The sequence below is a fragment of the Oncorhynchus mykiss genome, chromosome 21 (genome assembly GCF_057628025.1).
Source record: "Oncorhynchus mykiss isolate SJ-2025 chromosome 21, ASM5762802v1, whole genome shotgun sequence".
In the NCBI taxonomy this organism is placed as follows: domain Eukaryota; kingdom Metazoa; phylum Chordata; class Actinopteri; order Salmoniformes; family Salmonidae; genus Oncorhynchus; species Oncorhynchus mykiss.
Window position 1 is genome coordinate 27,786,649 of NC_143042.1, and position 23,233 is coordinate 27,809,881.

The following is a 23,233-nucleotide window of genomic DNA, read 5'->3' on the forward strand; positions in this document are numbered from 1 at the left end:
TCTGACTCCCACTCTGAGCCATTCAGTGTTGTTGTCTATGTATGTAGCTAGTGGGCTAAGCTGTAGCATTAGCAATGTCTTTCAGAAGGAGACAACTCACAAATGCAGAAATTCTGGAGATTTTTATCAATTCTGACAATGAGTCTGAGTATGGTCACATTCTGACAGTGACATTGAGGAGCTGCCCCTCAACCTTGTAGCCAAGGAAAATCCAGAATCTGAGGACACCTTGTCCACTGACGAAGTCCCACGTTCCTTTGAAGATGCTTGTGGTGATGGAGGCAGACCGACAGTGGATGAAGTACGGGAGGTCTATGGTAGCTGGAAGGCCGCCAGCCATTTCACCCCCCCTGTCCCTGCTGTTTGCTTTGATGAGTCCCAGTCTGGAGTGCAACGCCCCTTGCCATTTCCATCTGAGGCAGAGTGCTTCAAGCTGTTCCTGACAGAGGAGCTGGTGGGAGACATAGTAGAGGAGACCAATCGCTATGCCTTGGAGCTACAGGAGAAGAGAGAGCCAGGAGTGAGGGGGAAACTCGCTAAATGGGTGATAACCACAATTATTTTACATCACCGTATAGTTTACCAATAAAATGGTCTGACGGTGATAAGGACATACTTGGTATACATATCCCAAAATAAATAAATGAGTTCACTACAATACATTTTAATAGAAAGTTAGCAAAAATGTTGGAAGGATGGAAAGGAAAATAACTTTCTATTTGAGGAATAATCACCCTGATTTACCCAGTTTACCTATTTGCTTATGGTCTTGCGTACACCTAGCAACCTGTTTTTTTAATTATATGAGCAAAAAATTATCAATTTTATTTGGAACGGCAAGCCAGACAAAATTAAACGGGCCTATTTATTTAATGAATATGAATTCGGAGGACAGATATTATTCAATATTAAAGCATTAGACCTCTCACTAAAGACATCAGTCATACAGAAGCTATACTTAAATCCAAGCTGGTTCTTCAGCAGATTAGTAAAAATGTCTCACCCCATGTTCAAGAATGGCCTTTTTCCCTTTATTCAGATTTCAACCTCTCACTTTCGGATATTTGAAAATGAAATGGTCTCCAAAATATAGCTATTTTTAAAACAAGCCATAGAAATCTGATCGCAATTTCAGTTTAATCCACCAGAAAAGACAGAACATATTATGTGGTTAAACTCAAACATACTAATTGATAAAAGAGAACAGAATTTTCCGAGAAAGAAAAATGAAAAAGCTATAATCTTTGTAAAATATTATAAATAGAACTGGTGGATGGATGTCACACATGCAGCTAACAAAAGTACAGTGGGGCAAAAAAAGTATTCAGTCAGCCACCAATTGTGCAAGTTCTCCCACTTAAAAAGATGAGAGAGGCCTGTAATTTTCATCATAGGTACACTTCAACTATGACAGACAAAATGAAAAAAAGAAATCCATAAAATCACATTGTATGATTTTTTATGAATTTATTTGCAAATTATGGTGGAAAATAAGTATTTGGTCAATAATAAAAGTTTATCTCAATACTTTGTTATATACCCTTGGTTGGCAATGACAGAGGTCAAACGTTTTCTGTAAGTCTTCACAAGGTTTTCACACACTGTTGCTGGTGTTTTGGCCCATTCCTCCATGCAGATCTCCTCTAGAGCAGTGATGTTTTGGGGCTGTTGCTGGGCAACACAGACTTTCAACTCCCTCCAAAGATTTTCTATGGGGTTGAGATCTGAAAACTGCCTAGGCCACTCCAGGTCCATGAAATGCTTCTTACGAAGCCACTTCTTCATTGCCCGGACGGTGTGTTTGGGATCATTGTCATGCTGAAAGACCCAGCCACGTTTCATCTTCAATGCCCTTGCTGATGGAAGGAGTTTTTCACTCAAAATAGCACGGTACATGGCCCCATTCATTCTTTCCTTTACACGGATCAGTCGTCCTGGTCTCTTTGCAGAAAAACAGCCCCAAAGCATGATGTTTCCACCCCCATGCTTCACAGTAGGTATGGTGTTCTTTGGATGCAACTCAGCATTCTTTGTCCTCCAAACACGACGAGTTGAGTTTTTACCAAAAAGTTATATTTTGGTTTCATCTGACCATATGACATTCTCACAATCTTCTTCTGGATCATCCAAATGCTTTCTAGCAAACTTAAGACGGGCCTGGACATGTACTGGCTTAAGCAGGGGGACACGTCTGGCACTTCTTGTGATCATTTTGACCCCACGGGGTGAGATCTTGAGTGGAGCCCCAGATCGAGGGAGATTATCAGTGGTCTTGTATGTCTTCCATTTCCTAATAATTGCTCCCACAGTTGATTTCTTCAAACCAAGCTGCTTACCTATTGCATATTCAGTCTTCCCAGCCTGGTGCAGGTCTACAATTTTGTTTCTGGTGTCCTTTGACAGCTCTTTGGTCTTGGCCATAGTGGAGTTTGGAGTGTGACTGTTTGAGGTTGTGGACAGGTGTCTTTTATACTGATAACAAGTTCAAACAGGTGCCATTAATACAGGTAACGAGTGGAGGACAGAGGAGCCTCTTAAAGGTTTGAGTTGGGTGGGTTGTCTATGTTCGTTTTTCTATCATTTGGGATTTCTGTGTTCGGCCTAGTATGGTTCTCAATCAGAGGCAGCTGTCAATCGTTGTCCCTGATTGAGAATCATACTTAGGTAGCCTGGTTTCACTTTTGAGTTGTGGGTGTTTGTCTTCCGTGTCAGTGCTTGTTGCCACACGGGACTGTTTCGTTTATTCACGTTTATTGTTTAGTTCCAGTGTTCTGTTGTGTTTTGATTAAACATTATGGACACTTACCACGCTGCGCATTGGTCCTCCGATCCTTCTCGCTACTCCTCCTCAGAAGAGGAGGACGAGATCCGTTACATCATCTCTGTATACCCGTCGCAAGATCCACTGGTTGATGCTTATTTATAAAACCCTCTTAGGCCTCACTCCCCCCTATCTGAGATATCTACTGCAGCCCTCATCCTCCACATACAACACCCATTCTGCCAGTCACATTCTGTTATAGGTCCCCAAAGTGCACACATCCCTGGGTCGCTCATCTTTTCAGTTCGCTGCAGCTAGCGACTGGAACGAGCTGCAACAAAAACTCTAACTGGACAGTGTTATCTCAATCTCTTAATTCAAAGACTCAATAATGGACACTCTTACTGACAGTTGTGGCTGCTTTGTGTGATGTATTGTTGTCTCTACCTTCTTGCCCTTTGTGCTGTTGTCTGTGCCTAATAATGTTTGTATCCTGGGCTGCTGCCATGTTGTGTTGCTACCATGTTGTTTTCATGTTGTGTTGCTGCCATGCAATGATATTGTCTTAGGTCTCTCTTTGTGTTGTCTCTCTTTGTGATGTGTGTTTTGTCCCATTTTTTTATTTTATTTATTTTGAATCCCAGCCCCTGTCCCCGCAGGAGGCCTTTTACCTTTTGATAGGCCATCATTGTAATTAAGAATTTGTTCTTAACTGACTTGCCTAGTTAAATAAAAGGTTAAATAAAAAGAATACAAAGAAAAATTTGGACTCTTCATGTCTGCCTTGATGCACCGAATTTGTTGCAGAGACTACTTCTCCATGCTGGACACACTCAATTGCAACGGTGAAATGATCCTCTCCAGACAAAAAGTTGTTTCGAAAGTTGTTTATTTTTTTGTGAATATTCAATAAAAATAGTTTTAAAACTTTTTAAAATGTTTTATTATAATACTACTGTGGTTGATGCATTATATTATGCACACATGATTTATATGTCACACCCTGATCTGTTTCACCTGTCTTTGTGATTGTCTCCACCCTCTGCAGGTGTTGCACATTTTCCCCTGTGTATTTATACCTGTGTTCTCTGTTTGTCTGTTGCCAGTTTGTCTTGTTTTGTCAAGCCTACCAGCGGTTTTCCCCCTGTTTCTGTCTCTTGATGGCTCCTGTTTCCTAGTTTTCCAGGTTTTTACCTTTTCTGCCTACCCCGACTCTGAGCCTGCCTGCTGTCCTGTACCTTTGCCCCACCTATCTGGATTACTGACCTCTGCCTACCCTGACCCTGAGCCTGCCTGCCGTTCTGTACCTTTGCCCCACCTATTTGAATTATTGACCCCTGCCTGCCCCTGACCTGTCTTTGCCTGCCCCTGTTGGATTAATAAACTGCTGTTAATTTGACGTTGTCTGCATCTGTGTCTTACCTTGAAATGCGATATTACATTACAAAGCCAGAGAACAATACGTAAAGTAGCCTACAAATAACAGTAAGGAACTTAATTTGAGCAAATATGAATTGCATTTTTACATTTCTGTCTGTAGAAGCCAGGTCTAGTAATTGTCATGAAGGGGTACTCTGGATGGTCACTCTCCCTGTTGAATCAGAGTAATATTTTTAGATAAACAATATCTGGAAGCAAATGGAGAAAACATACAAAGTGTTGCAGTGCAATCAGAAAGTCTTCTGTATACTTACATGAGAAGCTCCACCAACCGAATGTTCTTGTTTAGGTCCTCTATTGCCTTCATTTTAGCCTCAGTTAGGGAAAAGTAAAATATCTTCATTGGGAGATATGAGGGAAACATGAATGTGACATCATATGCTTCAGGAGTTATCCTTCACTTAGTCAATAACAATTGTAGCTAAATACATTTTGCACTCCCAATACATAAAATGTTGTGTCCCACAATCTGACATTATTCAAATGGCACATGTGTCTTAGATTCACACAGACCTAACAGTTATCCTTTATGTGCTGTGGGTTGAAGCTCTTAGGGATGACTAGCACCCCTCTCTGGATGTTGAACCACAGGGACATCTGAGCTGTAGTCTTCTTGTACTTGTGGGCAATGTACACCAAGAGCTCATCTTCCAACAAGGGCGGACAGGTCAGATTCACCCTATTACGTGAAATGTAATCAACACAGTTAAGAAAATATGTTTTAGGTATGTATATCTAGCTGTACATAGCTACATGCATTTTGTGCTCAATCTTTTTGCAGACTAATAGCTGTACTTATTTGATTGACTATACCATGAATCATTAACCATTGGATTAATTGGGTTGTCCTCATCCAATGTAATCACCATTGATTATGTCATTGATAATTATTTTCTAATGTAGTGCATTAGTTTTACCAGGATGCATCTCTTGATGTTCCTATGGAGCTGTATCCCACAATGACTATGTCGTTCTGCAACTATTCAAGCAGCTTCGGCTGAGTGAAATATGGATGACATTCAACCGGTGTTGAGAGAAAATAAAGCACTCTAAGAAGATCAATCAGCTCTTATACATGTTTAGTAACATTGTAATTACTACAGTTATATTGTTGTTACATAGTTCTTTAGCAGTTGGAGTTCATGATTGTGTCCCAAATGGTTCCCTATTCCCTATATACTGCTGCACTACACAGGGAATACGGTGCCATTTTGGACGCAAACTATGTCTACCTGATTTGAGACCAGTCTGTGTTCGAGGCCTGGTTTCTTCAGGATCAGCTCTGGCTGCCTCTTGTTGAAGTTGGAAACTCCCAGAGACTTGGTTAGGCCAGCATGTTTGCAAGCCCCTAAATCCTGTTTTCATGGAAGGAAAATAAAACAAAACCAAGAAACTCAAAACACATACATTAAAAAGACATCTCATTCATTCTGGCTAAGCACTCTAAAAGAAAAGGAACACAATCTTTTTTTACCTCTTTTTCGTGATATCCAATTGGTAGCTAAAGTCTTGTCCCATTTCTTCAACTCCCCAACGGACTCGGGAGAGGCAAAGATTGAGAGCCACAACCCTGACAAGCTGCACTGCTCTCTTAACCCGGAAGCCAACCACACCAATATGTGGAGGAAAGGGGCGGCAGGGTAGCCTAGTGGTTAGAGCGTTGGACTAGTAACCGGAAGGTTGCAAGTTCAAACCCCCGAGCTGACAAGGTACAAATCTGTCGTTCTGCCCTTGAACAGGCAGTTAACCCACTGTTCCTAGGCCGTCATTGAAAATAAGAATTTGTTCTTAACTGACTTGCCTAGTTAAATAAAGGTAAAATAAATAAAAAATAAATAAAAAGTCAGCTTGCATGCGCCCTGCCCACCACAATGAGTCGCTAGAGTGGGATGGACAAAGGAATTCCCGGCCAGCAAAACCATCCCCTAACTCAGACGACGCTGGGCCAATTGTGCGCTGCCTCATGGGTCCCCATGAGGCAACGCACAGCCTGGGATCGAACCCGGGTCTGTAGTGATGCCTCAAGCACTGCAATGCACTCAGGAGGCTCAGGAACCAGACTTTACCCTTCACTGCAAAGTGAGCAGGATGGATTTTACTACCCTTTATGGCCTTGGCCTTGACCTTTGGGTGAACGCTAAAGCTTTTACAAAACTGTATTTCTACAAGCTGAAGATGTCTTGTACACTTTGTGAATTTAAAATACAATGGTGAATGCATTTTTTATATATTTTTTTACCAAGTGTGGCGCAGTGTATATCAGTAACTGACACGGATCATCCTTGAACTCATTTGAATCAGGGGTTGTTTTGCAGGTCTAGTTGGCTTACCTTCCATGTGGCACAGAGGTCTGTATCATGGTATAAGTACTTCCCATTCCAGCCTTGGGGTAGAATGTGTCTCCTGGCTTCACGAAACTACACATTTTAGGTAGAAATGTAGAGTGATAGAATTGTATTCAATATTCAGTCATTGCTGTACCTTGAAGGCAGTGTCCAATTCAACAATGTATAGGCCCACATAGTCAAGCTGTAAGGTCTTCAGTGTTCTCTCTAAAGCAGGTCTGACCAGCTCCAGAGGATGGAAGGTATTCCACAGCTACATATTTTGAATAACATTTGAATAAATACATTATTGACATAGGCTCAATGATTACAAAAGAAGACAGCCAATGACCTTGCCCACTACTAAAATACATTTGATCAAATACTTAATGGTTTCATTAGACCAAAACAGACATTTGAGTATATGCCTTTCAAACTTTCTTAAAATATTCACCTTTCTACAGTAGAAGATAGAAGATCTGTTTTATATTACAACATATGGAAGTCCAGGTACAGAAGTCCAGAGAGGACATTTGAGAGGAGATCAACTCCTCCCCAGGCTACTGGGTTTTGCTGGCAGGGACTTTGGGAGCGATTCAAATAATTCAAATAAATGAACTATGTTTTTTTTTTTACTTGGTACATTTATTTGCTTGTGTTGATTGCCTTGAACAATTAAAAACGCCTTTCGAAGTTCACAAGCTATTTTGGCCTGAAATGGTCGCTGTACCATAAAATATCAGAGTGCATGCTGGGCACTCCGTGTGTGTTTTTTTTGGGGGAAAGAATGTTGCTTGTACAGATGGTAGCTAGCAATTTCCATTGATAGAAGTTTGTATTGCACGTTTATTGTACAAAATTACTATTCGGTGTCCTCTACTATTGTTCAGTTTCATTGACACTAGGCAGCTATTTAATAACTAAATTACGTCATCCTTCGTGGTAGCAACTGTGTCATCTAGCTAACGTTAGCCATCTAGCTTCCCAACCGCAGAGTTTAGCACTTTCAATTTGTGATTGTATACTAATGTTGGCCAAACCTGCCATTACTGTGTTTAATTTCGGGAGGTAGTATTATGTAGGAACCATGAACTTTGCTCAAGCAAGGCATATATGCCCAACTGATTTCGACTGTAACAGACTGCAGAGAGACTAGCTAACATTAGCTAGTATCCGCTAGCTAGCTAACAGTGACTGGTTTCCAAGCACTCAAGTCCATCTTGAATAGGCACAAAGCAACAACAGAGACAATGGATGAGAGCCCAGAAGCTGCTGTGGACAACGATGACCTTGTTATTATAGTGGAAAACGAGGCAGAGAGCTTGCCAGTTGAAGAGGAGAGGGCGAAACAGCTAGGAGGTAGCATCGGTCTCATGGACACTTGCCCTGTCTGTAAGTTGAATTTCCACAATCGAGAGCCGAAACTTCTGCCATGCCTCCACTCTTTCTGCAAGAAGTGTCTTCCACCCCCTTCAAGGAACTTAGTCAACACTGAACAACGTCGCGACCCGCAACTTCAAGCGGACAACTCGAAACCACGTGAGATCCGTCAGTTTGTTTATCGGGAAGTTGATAACTGTACTGAAGTGCAGGATGATCATTGCAACTTTTCATTAAAATGCAGATGTCTTTTGTAACTTGATATTAGAAGATGCCTTACTCATTCCTGTGTATGTTATTCCCCTGGCTCCAGTCAATGTGATCCGCTGCCCAGTTTGTCGACAAGAGTGCTGGGAGGTGGAGGTGCTGGATAACTTCTTTGTGAAGGACTCTGTGGAGGTTCCCAGCAGCACAGTGGAGAAAACCAGTCAGGTGCGTTAATATTGGTTACCAGTAAAAGGGTGACAAATGGTACACTCGAGTGGGGAAAACATTTTTCAGATGGTGAATCCTTGTCTGTTAAGGTCAGGTAGTAAGTGCTTCCTGACTGAGACCCAGGACACTTACCGTGCCTTCAGAAAGTATTCATACCCCTTTACTTATTCCACATTTTGTCATGTTACAGCCTGAATTCAAAATGGATTAAATATATTTTTTCTCACCCATCTACACACAATACCCCATAATGACAAAGTGAAAACATGTTTTTAGAAGTTGTTACAAATGTATTCAAAATTAAATACAAAACTCACATTTTTCATTTATTTCACCTTCATTTAATCAGGTAGGCCAGTTGAGAACAAGTTCTCATTTACAACTAAGACCTGGCCAAGATAAAACAAAGCAGTGCGACAAAAACAACAGAGTTTCACATAAACAAACGTACAATCAATCACACAATAGAAAATTCTATGTACAGTGTGTGCAAATGTAGAAGATTAGGGAGGTAAGGCCATAAATAGGCCATGAAGGCGAAATAATTAAAATGTAGCATTAAACACTGGAATGGCAGATGTGCAGATGATGATGATGATGATGATGTGCAAGTAGAGAACAGAAATATTGGGGTGCAAAATAGCAAGATGGTAAGTAACAATATGGGGATGAGGTAGTTGGGTGTGCTATTTACAGATTTGCTGTGTACAGGTACAGTGATCGGTAAGCTGCTCTGACAGCTGAAGCTTAAATTTAGAGAGAGATAAGACTCCAGCTTCAGATTTTTTTTTGCAATTAATTCCAGTCATTGGACTAAGTGTTGGCTTTGGGGATGACAAGTGAAATATACCTGCTGGAGCGCGTGCTATGGGTGGGTGCTGCTATGGTGACCAGTGAGCTGAGATATGGTGGGGCTTTACCTAGCAAAGACTTATAGATGACCTGGAGCCGTGGGTTTGGTGCCGAATATGTAGTGAGGGCCAGACAACGAGAGCATACAGGTCGCAGTGGTGGGTAGTATATGGATGGGGCTTTGGTGACAACATAAGTATTCACAGCCCTGAGTCAATACTTTGTAGAAACAGCAATTACACCTGTGAGTCTTTCTGGGTAACTCTCTAAGATCTTTCCACACCTGGATTGTGCAACATTTGTCAATTATCCTTTTCAAAATTCTTCAAGCTCTGTCAAATTGGTTGTTGATCATTGCTAGACAACCATTTTCACGTCTTGCCATAGATTTTCAAGCATATTTAAGTAATAACTTGAACTCGGCACTCAATGTCTTATTGATAAGAAACTCCAGTGTCGATTTGTCCTAGTGTTTTAGGTTATTGCCCTGCTGAAATGGGAATTAGTCTCCCAGTGTCTGGTGGAAAGCAGACTGAACCAGGTTTCCCTCTAGGATTTTGCCTGTGCTTAGCTCGGTTTATTTTTTATCCTGGAAAAACTTCCCAGTCCTTAACTAAAACAAGCATACCCATAACATGGTGAAACCACCACTATGCATGACCATATGGAGAGTAGTACTTAGTAATGTGTTGTATTGGATTTGCCCCAAATAAAACACTTTGTATTCAGGACAAAATGTTAATTGCTTTGCCACATATTTTGCAGTATTACTTTAGTGCCTTGTTGCAAACAGAAGGCAGGTTTTGCAATATTTTTGTTCTCTACAGGCTTCCTTTTCACTCTTGTCTATTAGGTTAGTATTGTGGCGGAACTACAATGTTGCTCCATCGTCAGAGCTCCTATCACAGCAATTAAACTCAAACTGTTTTTTGAAGTCACCTTCGGCCTCATGGTGAAATCCCTGAGTGGTTTCCTTCCTCTCCGGCAACTGAGTTAGGAAAGACACCTGTGCCTTTGTAATGATGGGGTGTATTGACAGGCAAAAGTGTAAATAATACCTTTGCCATGCTCAAAGGGATATTCAATGTCAGCTTTTTTTATTTTTACCCATCTACTAATAGAGGTGCCCTTTGCAAGGCATTGGAAATCCTTCCTGTTTTTTTGTGGTTTAATCTGTGTTTGAAATTTACTGCTCAACTGAGGGACCTTACAGATAGTTGTGGGGTACAGAGATGAGGAATTCATTCAAAAATCATGTTAAACATGTTAAACAGTCCATGCAACGTATGTTAAGTACATTTTTACTTCTGAACTTATTTAGGCTTGCCATAACAAGAGATTTAATACTTACTGACTCAAGACATTTAACCTAATTTAATACCACATAATACCACTTTGACATTATGGCGTATTGTGTGTAAGCCAGTGACAACAAATCTCTATTTAATCAATTTTAAATTGACTGTAACACAACAACATGTGAAAAAAGTTGAGTGTGAATACTTTCTGAAGGCACTGTATACCATGTCACCACTGAAACGTTGCCTTGCATAGGACTAAAATCATGGATTCAAGCAAAAGCCAGTTCTTGCTCATATGTTCTCCCTTCCCTATTTCCAGGTGTGTATGAGTTGTGATGACAACACCGAGGCCACAGGGTTCTGTGTGGAGTGTGTGGAGTTCCTGTGTGTGACGTGTATTGAGGCCCACCAGAGGGTCAAGTTCACCAGGGATCATACTATACGGCAGAAGGAAGAGATGTCCCCAGGTAGCCTACTCTATGAAAATATGTGGCTTTCTGAATTGTATACTGTAAGAAAATATAATGTCCAGGGCCAAGGAAGGTGGTAGGTACAACAAAATCTATGAAACCAAATCACAAATGTGTAGACAGGTAAATGCATAGTGATTTATTTTGTTATATGCTAAATTCTTGTCTTATTCCAGAGGCTGTGGGTGCGTCCTCACAGAAGCCAGTGTTCTGTGACATCCACAAGCAGGAGCCCCTCAAACTGTTCTGTGAGACCTGTGACCGTCTCACATGCAGGGACTGTCAGCTGCTCAAGCACAAAGACCACAAGTATGACCACATTATTTATTCACCCTTTATGTTTCCAGGTTAGTGTCAGAGAATCTCTTTTGTCGTGCTTAGCTACCTTAAAGGGATACTTTGGGATTTTGACGATGAGGCCCCTTATCTACTTACCCAGAGTCAGATGAACTAGTGGATACAATTCTTATGTCTCTGTGTCCAGTATGAAGGAAGGAAGTTAGTTTCGCAAGCCAATGCTAACTAGTGTAAGCGCAATGACTGGAAGTCTATGGGCTTCTGCTAGCATGCTGTATCTGCTAGCATTAACTGGAAGTCGCTCTGGATAAGAGCATCTGCTAAACGACTTCAATGTAACGAGACCTAGCTATCGGAGGCCTGGGTTGAAACCTTCAATAGTCAATATTATGCTCAAACTGGTTCTATATTTTGAAGTATTGTTTTTGTACCTGTGCTTCATGTGTTGGTATTAATCCTCTGTGGGAATTTTCAGGTGAACAAAAAGGAGAGCAGTCGTTGATAATATCAATAAAAATCCATCTGGTTTATTACAAGAATTCAGGGAGAACACCTCTAATTATTCATTAATCACATAGCACTGAAGGTTCTGTAAACACAGCCCAAGAGGCTTGTAGGAAGTCACATCAACTGCTACAGAATCTGTCTCTCAGATAGATACATTACATGATCAGTGTGCCCTAGGCTCAGTCAAACTTTAACCATAACATTCAACACGGGCAGACATTTGATACTAGCAGTTAAACAGTTCAAAGGTCGGAACATCAACTTATACTTAACAAAAATATAATGTAACATGTAAAGTGTTGGTCCCACGTTTCATGATCTGAAATAAAAGATACCATACATTTTCCATATGCACAAAAAGCTTATTTCTCTCAAATTTGGTGCACAAATTTGTTTACATCCCTGTTAGTGAACATTTCTCCTTTGTCAAGACAATCCATCCACCTGACAGGTGTGGCATATCAAGAAGCTGATTAAACAGCGTGATCATTACACCAGTGCATCCTGTCCTAGGGACAATAAAAGACAACTCTAAAATGTGCAGTTTTGTCACACAACACAATGCCACAGATGTCGCATGCAATTGGCATGCTGACTGCAGGAATGTCTACCAGAGTTGTTGCCAGAGAATTGAATGTTCATTTCTCTACCATAAGACGCCTCCAATGTTGTTTTAGAGAATTTGGCAGTATGTCAATCAAACCGGCCTCACAACCACAGACCACGTGTAACCACGCCAGCCCAGGACCTCCGCATCCGGCTTCTTCACCTGAAACTGAGGAGTATTTCTGCCTGTAATAAAGCCCTTTGTACAGATGGTAGCTAGCAATTTCCCTTTGGCTCTGCCCCCTGCCCAGTCATATGAAATCCATAGATTAGGGCCTAATTTATTTTAATTGGCTGATTTCCTTATATGAGCTTTAACTCAGTAAATTTGTTACAACAGATAATTATAGACTAACAGGTGCAACATGACTTAATTAGATATGGTACTTAAACATATGTGGTTAACTCCTGTTTCCCTTCCCCAAGGGAACGCATCTGTCTGTGTCTCCCAGCACATACTGTCATGTTTTTTACACATCAATCCATATCACCAGTAAATCAAATACAGAAAAATAATTACTCAAGTAATTTCCCATTACACTCCGCATATCTTGTCTCTCCAGTTACCAGTTCCTTGAAGACGCCTACAGAAACCACAGGCAACACCTGGAAAACATGACGCATCAGCTACAGGAGAAGAGGAAAGCCATAGAAGAAGTGTCCAATTGCATCAACAATGGGTAATTTATTACATACACTAAACATGCGAACTAAACTCATATGTTATGTACATGGACATGTTCAATAGCATGACTGACTACAGGCAAACTCATAATTTCCTGCTTTTCTACTATCTTTATTCTTTCAGACTCCAGCAAGTCGATGAAAACCGCAAGTCTGTCACCAATGAGATAAAGAAGTCAATTTGCAACTTGATCATGGAGATCAACAGAAAGGGAAAAATCTTGGTCAATCAACTTGAGGTATGCTTGTTAAACAGGACATGAGCAATCACGTCATTCCAACACATAATAAAATAATGTACACTTCTGCTGACATGGCGCTAATCACACTTTGTGAGCATATTTGTAAGTAGCTTTGTGCTAATCATGGTGGTTGTGTCAGACACTGACGAAGGACCATGAGGTCGGACTAAAGAAACAACAAGAAGATGTCAGCCACCTGACCAGACATCTAGATCACGTCATCAACTTCACCAAGTGGGCCACAGCCAGTCACAGTGGCACAGCTCTCCTGTACTGCAAGAGACTGGTAGGAACCATGACTTTCACTAGGGAGATGGATTTATTTTCGCCTACCTTTTAATCCCAATGTTGACCTAAATTGTTCAGACAGTTGTGTAGAAATGCACATTGAAAACTGAATTTGTGATTTTCAAAAGCATTAGACTACTTCAATTTGAGTGATTCATAAACCTTTTCTTTCAGATTCTTTGCCAAATCCATTACCTAATGAGGGCCAACTGTAACGCATCCATCGTCCCTCAGAGCTCAGTCCGCTTCCAGTGTCGCTCCGGTTTCTGGGCCTCAAATGTCGATCTCGGTAAGAACGCTAAAACTTCAGTTCTGACGGATACTGTAGGCATAATTCAAAATTATCCCCATGATGTTAAATGCAGACATTGTTGAATTTTTGTTGAATTGTTGATTTTTTTTCTTCATGTTTCTGTGTATTTCCTAAGGGTCTTTGGCAGTAGAGAGAATCCCTGGTCGGCAGCCCAGTTCCATGCAGCAGGGCTTCCCTCCTGGCCACCCCAGCCAGCCTGGCCCTGGCCCCAGAGGAGAGGGCCCTCCCGGGGCTTTCCCTCCAGGCTCCTCCGCACACCAGCGTGGGAGCACCCTGGCTCAGCTCCAGCTGCAGGTAGAGAAGCTTGCCCAGCACCCCAACAGGGCTGGACAGCCCCCTCCCAACCACTGGTCCTGGTACCAGCAGGGTCTGAAGCTCCCGGGGCCAGGGGGCCCCCCTCCACAGAGGCCCCACCAGGGGGGTTCTCCGTCGCAAGGTCCCCCCAACATGGTCCAGATCCAACAGCCGGGCCGGAGTTACGGACCCCCCGGGCCCCAAACCCATCCCAACCCCAGGAGCCCCACCTCTATGCTGCAAAACGCAGGATTCCCTCCTCAGGTATTTGTGTTATTCTTAAAAAAATATGTATATATTCCTTATCCCTTTTTAAGTTGTAGATTTGCTCTTTGCTGTTATCAGACAGTGTACAATGAGACTGAGCCACTGAGAACATGCTATTTCAGTTGTGATAAAATGGAGACAAGCTGATGCAAAGGCACCAGTTATGATTATTTTTTTTATTTCACCTTTATTTAACCAGGTAGGCTAGTTGAGAACAAGTTCTCATTTACAACTGCGACCTGGCCAAGATAAAGCATAGCAGTGTGAACAGACAACACAGTTACACATGGAGTAAACAATTAACAAGTCAATAACACAGTAGAAAAAAAAGAGTCTATATACATTGTGTGCAAAAGGCATGAGGAGGTAGGCGAATAATTACAATTTTGCAGAATAACGCTGAGTGATAAATTATCAGATGGTCATGTAGAGATACTGGTGTGCAAAAAAAGAGCAGTAAAGTAAATAAATATAAACAGTATGGGTGGACTATGTACAGCTGCAGCGATCGGTTAGCTGCTCAGATAGCAGATGTTTGAAGTTGGTGAGGGAGATAAAGGTCTCCAACTTGAGCGATTTTTGCAATTCGTTCCAGTCACAGGCAGCAGAGAACTGGAACGAAAGGCGGCCAAATGAGGTGTTGGCTTTAGGGATGATCAGTGAGATACACCTGCTGGAGCGCGTGCTACGGGTGGGTGTTGCCATCGTGACCAGTGAACTGAGATAAGGCGGAGCTTTACCTAGCATGGACTTGTAGATGACCTGGAGCCAGTTGGTCTGGCGACAAATATGTAGCGAGGGCCAGCCGACTAGAGCATACAGGTCGCAGTGGTGGGTGGTATAAGGTGCTTTAGTAGCAAAACGGATGGCACTGTGATAAACTGCATCCAATTTGCTGAGTAGAGTATTGGAAGCTATTTTGTAGATGACATCGTCGAGGATCGGTAGGATAGTCAGTTTTACTAGGGTAAGTTTGGCGGCGTGAGTGAAGGAGGCTTTGTTGCGGAATAAAAAGCTGACTCTTGATTTGATTTTAGATTGGAGATGTTTGATATGAGTCTGGAAGGAGAGTTTGCAATCTAGCCAGACACCTAGGTACTTATAGATGTCCACATATTCTAGGTCGGAACCATCCAGGGTGGTGATGCTAGTCGGGCGTGCGGGTGCAGGCAGCGAACGGTTGAAAAGCATGCATTTGGTTTTACTAGCGTTTAAGAGCAGGTGGAGCCCACGGAAGGAGTGTTGTATGGCGTTGAAGCTCATTTGGAGGTTAGATAGCACAGTGTCCAAGGAAGGGCCGGAAGTATACAGAATGGTGTCGTCTGCGTAGAGGTGGATCAGGGAATCGCCCGCAGCAATCAACATCATTGATATATACAGAGAAAAGAGTCGGCCCGAGAATTGAACCCTGTGGCACCCCCATAGAGACTGCCAGAGGACCGGACAACATGCCCTCCGATTTGACACACTGAACTCTGTCTGCAAAGTAGTTGGAGAACCAGGCAAGGCAGTCATTAGAAAAACCGAGGCTACTGAGTCTGCCGATAAGAATATGGTGATTGACAGAGTCGAAAGCCTTGGCCAGGTCGATGAAGACGGCTGCACCGTACTGTCTTTTATCGATGGCGGTTATGATATTGTTTAGTACCTTGAGCGTGGCTGAGGTACACCCGTGACCGGCTCAGAAACCAGATTGCACAGCGGAGAAGGTACGGTGGAATTCGAGATGGTCAGTGACCTGTTTGTTGACTTGGCTTGCGAAGACCTTAGATAGGCAGGGCAGGATGGATATAGGTCTGTAACAGTTTGGGTCCAGGGTGTCTCCCCCTTTGAAGAGGGGGATGACTGCGGCATCTTTCCAATCCTTGGGGATCTCAGACGATATGAAAGAGAGGTTGAACAGGCTGGTAATAGGTGTTGCGACAATGGCAGCGGATAGTTTCAGCCCAACTGATTTGTACGGGTCCAGGTTTTGCAGCTCTTTCAGAACATCTGCTATCTGGATTTGGGTAAAGGAGAACCTGGAGAGGCTTGGGCGAGTAGCTGTGGGGGGGGGGGGGGCTGTTGGCCGAGGTTGGAGTAGCCAGGAGGAAGGCATGGCCAGCTGTTGAGAAATGCTTGTTGAAGTTTTCGATAATCATTTATTTATCGGTGGTGACCGTGTTACCTAGCCTCAGTGCAGTGGGCAGCTGGGAGGAGGTGCTCTTGTTCTCCATGGACTTTAGTGTCCCAGAACTTTTTGGAGTTGGAGCTACAGGATGCAAATTTCTGCCTGAAGAAGCTGGCCTTGGCTTTCCTGACCGACTGCGTGTATTGGTTCCTGACTTCCCTGAACAGTTGCATATCGCGGGGACTATTCGATGCTATTGCAGTCAGCCACAGGATGTTTTTGTGCTGGTTTTTGTGCCGGCGTGTTAAGCATATCCCAGTTTAGGTCACCTAACAGAACAAACTCTGAAGCTAGATGGGGGGCGATCAATTCACAAATGGGGTCCAGGGCACAGCTGGGAGCTGAGGGGGGTCGGTAGCAGGCGGCAACAGTGAGAGACTTATTTCTGGAGAGAGTAATTTTTTAAATTAGTAGTTCGAACTGTTTGGGTATGGACCTGGAAACTATGACATTACTTTGCAGTTCATCTCTGCAGTAGACCACAACTCCTCCCCTTTGGCAGTTCTATCTTGATGGAAAATGTTATAGTTGGGTATGGAAATCTCAGAATTTTTGGTGGCCTTCCTAAGCCAGGATTCAGACACGGCAAGGACATCAGGGTTAGCAGAGTGTGCTAAAGCAGTGAGTAAAACAAACTTAGGGAGGAGGCTTCTGATGTTGACATGCATGAAACCAAGGCTTTTTCGATCACAGAAGTCAACGAATGAGGGTGCCTGGGGACATGCAGGGCCTGGGTTTACCTCCACATCACCCGCGGAACAGAGGAGGAGTAATATGAGGGCTAAAAGCTATCAAAACTGGTCGCCTAGAGAGTTGGGGACAAAGAATAAAAGGAGCAGATTTTTGGGCATGGTAGAATATATTCAGGGCATTAATTTTTACTGAGTTGTGTTATTGTCTGTAGTAATCCTTGGTTAGCATTTTTTTTGTCATAATTCGCCTACAAATTGCAAGACTTGTGAAATATTCTTGCCTCTGACTTTTGTGCCATTCTAGTCTCTGAGGGATCTCATCCACAACTCCAGCTTTCCTCCCAAACCAATGGATGTGTTACAGGGTACCTCTCGCTACTCTCATGCACCCCCTCCCAACACAGGACCCATCAGCACTCAAGCCTCTATACACCAGGTACATGCGGTTTCCTGTAAACTGAAGCTGAAACTCATTATTTAATATATTTACATGTATTTTATGTCTCTATGGTTGTGTATTTGCCACACACACACAAACGAGAAATATAATACTCTGGTTGTTTTCAGCGTAACATGATGGAAGCCGCACAACTGAGGAGGAGTGACCCCAGTGGAGCTTCATCATCATTATCCATGCCCAACCCCAGAGCTAGTTATGCTCCGAGCCTAGCTACTGCCTTCCCAGACAGACATGGTAGGTGTTTCACCCTCACACTTCCCTCATTTGTTACATGTAAAACAAACATAAAATATAATTAAATTAGCTATTCATGCCCAATCATAATTTATTCTCAATAAAACCCCTTTCTCTTTCTCTCCTCAGCACAAGGAAGACAGAATTCCCCCATGTCCAAATCTTCCTCTGAAACCAACATAGGGTAGGTGAACCACACCACAGGGTGCTGTCCTCTTTACACCCCACACCAAGGTCACATTATGTACCTTTTGGTGGATGTGTTCCTGGCTGTAATATCTGTACCATTAGGTTGATGTGTTCCTGGCTGTAATATCTGTACCATTAGGTTGATGTGTTCCTGGTTGTAATATCTGTGGTTCGGTGTTGAAGGTCTGCTTCCTGGAAGCGCACAGAGCCTAATGCGGTGGCTCCCCCCTCCTCAGCTAAGCGGAGGCGAAGGTCATCCCCCGGACCAATCATCGTCATCAAGGACGAACCAGAGGACGATGACGAAGTCAGCTTTGTATGTATGACTACATTTACACACACTCTGTGTGTCTATCTCCGTTTGCCTTTGAAAGAGGTATATTGTATACAATCATGTATGAAAGATGATAGAATCTCCCTAGTCTCTCTTCCATCCTCCAGGTGCAGTCTAGTGTTGGAGCCTCAGCCAGCCTGCCAGACAGCAGTACAGGCATCCAGCCCAAGCCCCAGCCCCAGCAGCAATCTCTCCCAGCACCCATGGTGGAGCCCCAGCCGGAGCCCCAGCCGGAGCCCCAGCCCCAGCCGGAGCCCCAGCCCCAGCCGGAGCCCCAGCCGGAGACCCAGCCAGAGACCCAGCCAGAGACCCAGGTAGAGCTAGAGGCAGACCCCCAACCAGACCCAGAAAAGGCCCCATGTGTCCCTGAAGACGACCCCAATGAAGACTGGTGCGCTGTGTGTCAGAATGGGGGAGAACTGCTCTGCTGTGACCGATGTCCCAAAGTCTTCCATCTGAACTGTCATATACCTACACTTAGAGAGTCTCCCAGGTAATTAACACCTACTTTTAAATGTCTATGTGCCACTCACAGCTGCACCGTCCTGCCTGCTCTGCCTGTTAAATGTAATACACCTGGGCCTCCCAAGTGGCGCAGTGGTCTAAGGTACTGCATTGCAGTGCTGGCTGAGAGATCCTGGTTTGAGTCCAGGTTCTGTCACAGCCGGCCGCGACCAGGAGACCCATGGGGCGGCTCACAATTGGCCCGGGGTCGTCCGGTTAAGGGGAGGGTTTGGACTGCAGGGATGTTCTTGTCCCATCGCGCACTAGCGGCTCCTGTGGCGGGCCGGGCGCAATGCCCGCTGGGTTGTGTTTCGGAGGAAGCACGGCTCTCGACCTTCGCCTCTCCGAGTCCGTACGGGAGTTGCAGCGATGGAACAAGACTTACTACCAATTGGATACCATGAAATTTGGGAGAAAAAGGGCAAAATAAATAAATAAATATTTAAAAATGTAATACAGCTGTCTCTGAAGGTTGATTTAGTTAGCAGTACTTTGTAATATAAACTGGGGTTATTGCAATATTGAGAGACTGCAATATTGTGAATTCACTAACCCCCCTATGTTTCCAGTGGTGAGTGGTTCTGTTCGTTCTGTCGTGACCTGACCAGTCCTGAGATGGAGTATAACCCAGATAGCCAGGTAGAATTGCCAGCCATGAAGGAGGAGCCAGGATCAGAGGGATTCCCTCCAGTTGATAAAAGGAAATGTGAGAGACTGTTGCTCTGCATCTACTGCAACGAGTTCAGTACAGATTTCCAGGAGCCTGCCTCACCGTCGGTAAGACTGCAATTACCAATTGCCCCATAGAAAGTTTTTGCTCTGTAGTTTTAATTAAATCGATACGATACGACTTTGTCTATTGAATCAGAAATTGTCTTAACTCTCAATCCCCAAACACCATGCCATTCATTTTGGTTAATTTATCACAGTTAAGTAATGATGGTTCCTCCATCTGATATGTCCAGTCAATCCCAGAGTATAAGGAGCTGATTGAGACTCCAATGGACCTGTCCATAGTGAAGAGCAGGCTGGAATCTAAGGAGAGCCCGCGTTACTGCAGTGCTGAGGAGTTTGTCAAGGATGTCAGGCTCATATTCAGGAACTGTGCAAAGTATTACCAGGTACGGCAAGACTACACGACACACAATATGACGAACTTGGAATGGATTATTGTGTTTGCGTACCACACTATAATTATTTTTTAATATATTTTTTGCATTGGACCACAACTGAGTATGCCCTGGTTTCCCAGTCCCAATTTAAGCCTATTTAGAATGGACTAAAAGTATGCTCAATGTCTAGTTGAAGAGTTAATTTAGGTCTGGGGAAACCAGCCCAAAATGTGTTAACAGAATTCAGACAAAGACACAACACTTCTGTTTTGTTTAATTAGAGATATACATAGCATACAGTAATGTGCTTGTTTTCCTATTTTATTCCCTACGACAGTGCTTTCGCTTCTGCTTTGCTTGGTCTTTGAGCTCGGGTAACTGTAAAGCACTTTGTGACTACTACTGATGTAAAAAGACTTCATAAAAGTTTTTTGTTTCATTGACAGGCAGACACTGAGGTGGGAGGTGCAGGACTGAGCCTGGAGGAGTACTTTGAGGAGCAGCTGAAGTTCCTCTACCAAGACAGGAGCTTCCCTGGGGGCAGAGAGGAGGGCATGATACCCCCTGTGGAGGACGAGATGGAAGAAGGGATGGAAGACGATGGGATGGCTCCTAACGAAGGGGATATGCCCCCTGTTGAGGACGACCTAACACCTGTTGAAGAAGGGATGCCTTCTATGGAGAAAGAAGGAACTGAAGAGGGGATGGATCTTGTGGAAGGAGAGATGGAGGAAGAAGGGATACCTCCTTTAGAAGAGAGCATGGAAGAGGAAGAGACTTCTCCAGTGAAAGAAGACTCACTACCTTGTGATGCTACTGAACCAGTAGATCCATCAATAAGGGGTGCATCATCTCCCAACCTTTCCAGCAAGGAGGCTCCCCAACCCCTCTCAGATACTCCAGACAACCCTCCCTGCGAGGAGGCCCCCCAACCCCTCTCGGATACCCCAGACAACCCTCCTGACTCCCAGGGCACCAGCACTGCTGACTCCCAGGACACCAGCCCTGCTGCAGGCTTAGCCACAGAAAATGAGGGGATGACTGAAGAAGTGAGAGACAAAGCAGAAGAGGAATGATTCTTGTTCTTCCACTGTAAATTGGACGGACGATAAAGCTTTTTGAATTATCTATAGGATCTGTTGTCTGAAAATACAGGGAGACCTCTTTGCTGCATCATACACGTTCTGATATGATTTGCAATAATAATAAATAAAACAGAGAAACCCGGGATGTATAACGGGGTACAGAGATGGACAATGAATGCACAAATGTTTGTCTTGTTACAAAGCAATGTAGCTACATGTATGAACTAATAATGCACAGACTGTTCTGTCTGCTGAGATTGAGAAGTTAGTCATGGTGTAACTGATTAACTTTCTACAATAACAATCATAAAACACAAGTAATGTCCATTATTGATAAGTTGTCTGCAATTTTCCATGTTGGCTTTTGTAAAGATGAATGCCATATAATACTGTATATTTATAATAATGTAAGTTTATTTATCCAACTCTAAAGGAAAAATAGCTGCAAAGACCGAACTACATGAAAACCATAGCCCTACATCATATCTTAACTCTGGTCAATTATTTTTAACAGACATTTTTATGTGTAGTTGTGTTTGTGTTATAATTTAGTTAAATTATAGGCTACTCTTGTACAGAATTTTTGTGAAGGAGGTATTCTGAAAGGTAGACTCGGCGATATAACAGATGCAAAAAGTAAACTGCATCGAGGGTCAATTTCAGCGACAACAAAGGGCGTGAGGCTCAACTTCTCTGCTGTTTTGGTGCCCTGGCTACCGTGAAGCCAACTGTGCACATGAGCAGATACTGTGTGAGGGCGAAGCCTAGCATCTACTCATCTCAATATCTGATGTGCTGCTGGTGGCAATGTCATTTCGCAAAGTCTACCTTTAAGACTGTTCACTAGATTACAGGGATGCAAAATGTAAATATTTTTTTCAGAATGAACGTGCAGTGTTCTCGAATGGTGCTGCTTGCTTTTTGGCATGTAAAGAGAACCAAACTGTTCCCCTCACTTTTCCTTGTTGCATGTTTTCTTGTTGCCTGGCTACCCTGACTTGGTCTGCCGAACACTACGCCACACCCACGGACGTTAATTTCTTCTCCACTATCAATCTGGATCTAAGTACCTCCCCAACCCTTCACCGAATGCGAACACATTCGGGGCCGTCTGATTGGTCCCGAGACCGATGGGTTGGGCCAGAGCCAGTTAGAAAATGTGTAATTGACTTTGATACTCTGATTGGTTAGAGATCATCCAATCGATGAAGACTTTGTTTTGTACAACGCCCCTCATCCCCACCACAAGACTTCAATAGATGCTGTAAAGAGGTCACTGGAAAGCAGACTGGGGGGGATAGAAGAAGGATACCAGGTTGGTGCCCATTCAACAAATCTGATCTAACAAAGTGGATATTCGTCAAATCTGTCATGATTGATGTATTGTAACAGGCCCACTGGTTACTAAAGTCTGATTTGGCTGTTTTCGCTGCATAACGTTTAGAAGTAGTCCTTTTTCAGGTTTAGACGTGACTGCTAAATGCTAACTCCTGTTGGTATAAGCTGGTAGCATACAATAAAACTTTAATTAAACACTGAGTCTCAAATAGCCGCTTGTCCGTTTTAATAGCCGGGTAATGGCCCACATTTCAGCAAATAAATGTCCCTTTCAAATAAATGCAGGGTCTACATGAATTGTTAATAGAGGTTACCAGGAATTTCCAAAAACAGTCAACTTCCGGAGTACAGACCCCCAGAAATCAGCCGATCGCCTTCTAGTGACGAAAGTAAGAACCGCCGGAAATGCACAGTCAGAGGAGAATGATGCTTTTGTAAATAAAATGTTTTTAAAATATATTTTTTAACAGGCATACTAAGACAAAAGTAAATGATAACACAGTTGTAGGAAATGGGAAAATGTATTAAAATGATGGAAGTGAATTCTGGAATTAAACAAATATTCAAATGAGCAAAAGCTGTGTGCATTAACGAAATGAATGCCTGGCTCAAATTGAAGCTTGGCTCAAATAGACTCCTGTTGTGTTCAGTGAT

General features: G+C 43.1%; 1 protein-coding gene and 1 long non-coding RNA gene across 3 annotated transcripts; one reads left to right on the forward strand and one right to left on the reverse strand.

The window, feature by feature from the left end:
• Positions 1–3,633: 3,633 nt before the first annotated feature.
• On the reverse strand, positions 3,634–6,766 carry LOC110500294 (uncharacterized). 2 transcript variants are annotated; one of them, XR_002470080.3, is made up of 4 exons: positions 6,532–6,766; positions 5,434–5,556; positions 4,456–4,880; positions 3,634–4,352 (listed from the first exon to the last, which is right to left on the reverse strand). It is a non-coding gene; the product is annotated as an uncharacterized LOC110500294 (long non-coding RNA). The 2 variants fall into 2 exon arrangements; XR_016490072.1 differs by lacking the exon at positions 6,532–6,766 and adding an exon at positions 5,676–5,822.
• Positions 6,767–7,154: 388 nt separating this feature from the next.
• Positions 7,155–22,780, forward strand: LOC110500293 (transcription intermediary factor 1-alpha). The gene is made up of 17 exons (XM_021577597.3): positions 7,155–8,064; positions 8,219–8,337; positions 10,813–10,960; positions 11,140–11,272; positions 12,937–13,053; positions 13,182–13,296; positions 13,439–13,585; positions 13,762–13,876; positions 14,016–14,458; positions 17,628–17,759; positions 17,891–18,017; positions 18,147–18,201; positions 18,390–18,522; positions 18,648–19,033; positions 19,614–19,821; positions 20,010–20,165; positions 20,603–22,780. Exons 1-17 carry the CDS (start codon positions 7,776–7,778, stop codon positions 21,230–21,232), a joined length of 3,453 nt encoding a protein of 1,150 aa, XP_021433272.3. The 5' UTR covers positions 7,155–7,775; the 3' UTR covers positions 21,233–22,780.
• Positions 22,781–23,233: the final 453 nt, after the last annotated feature.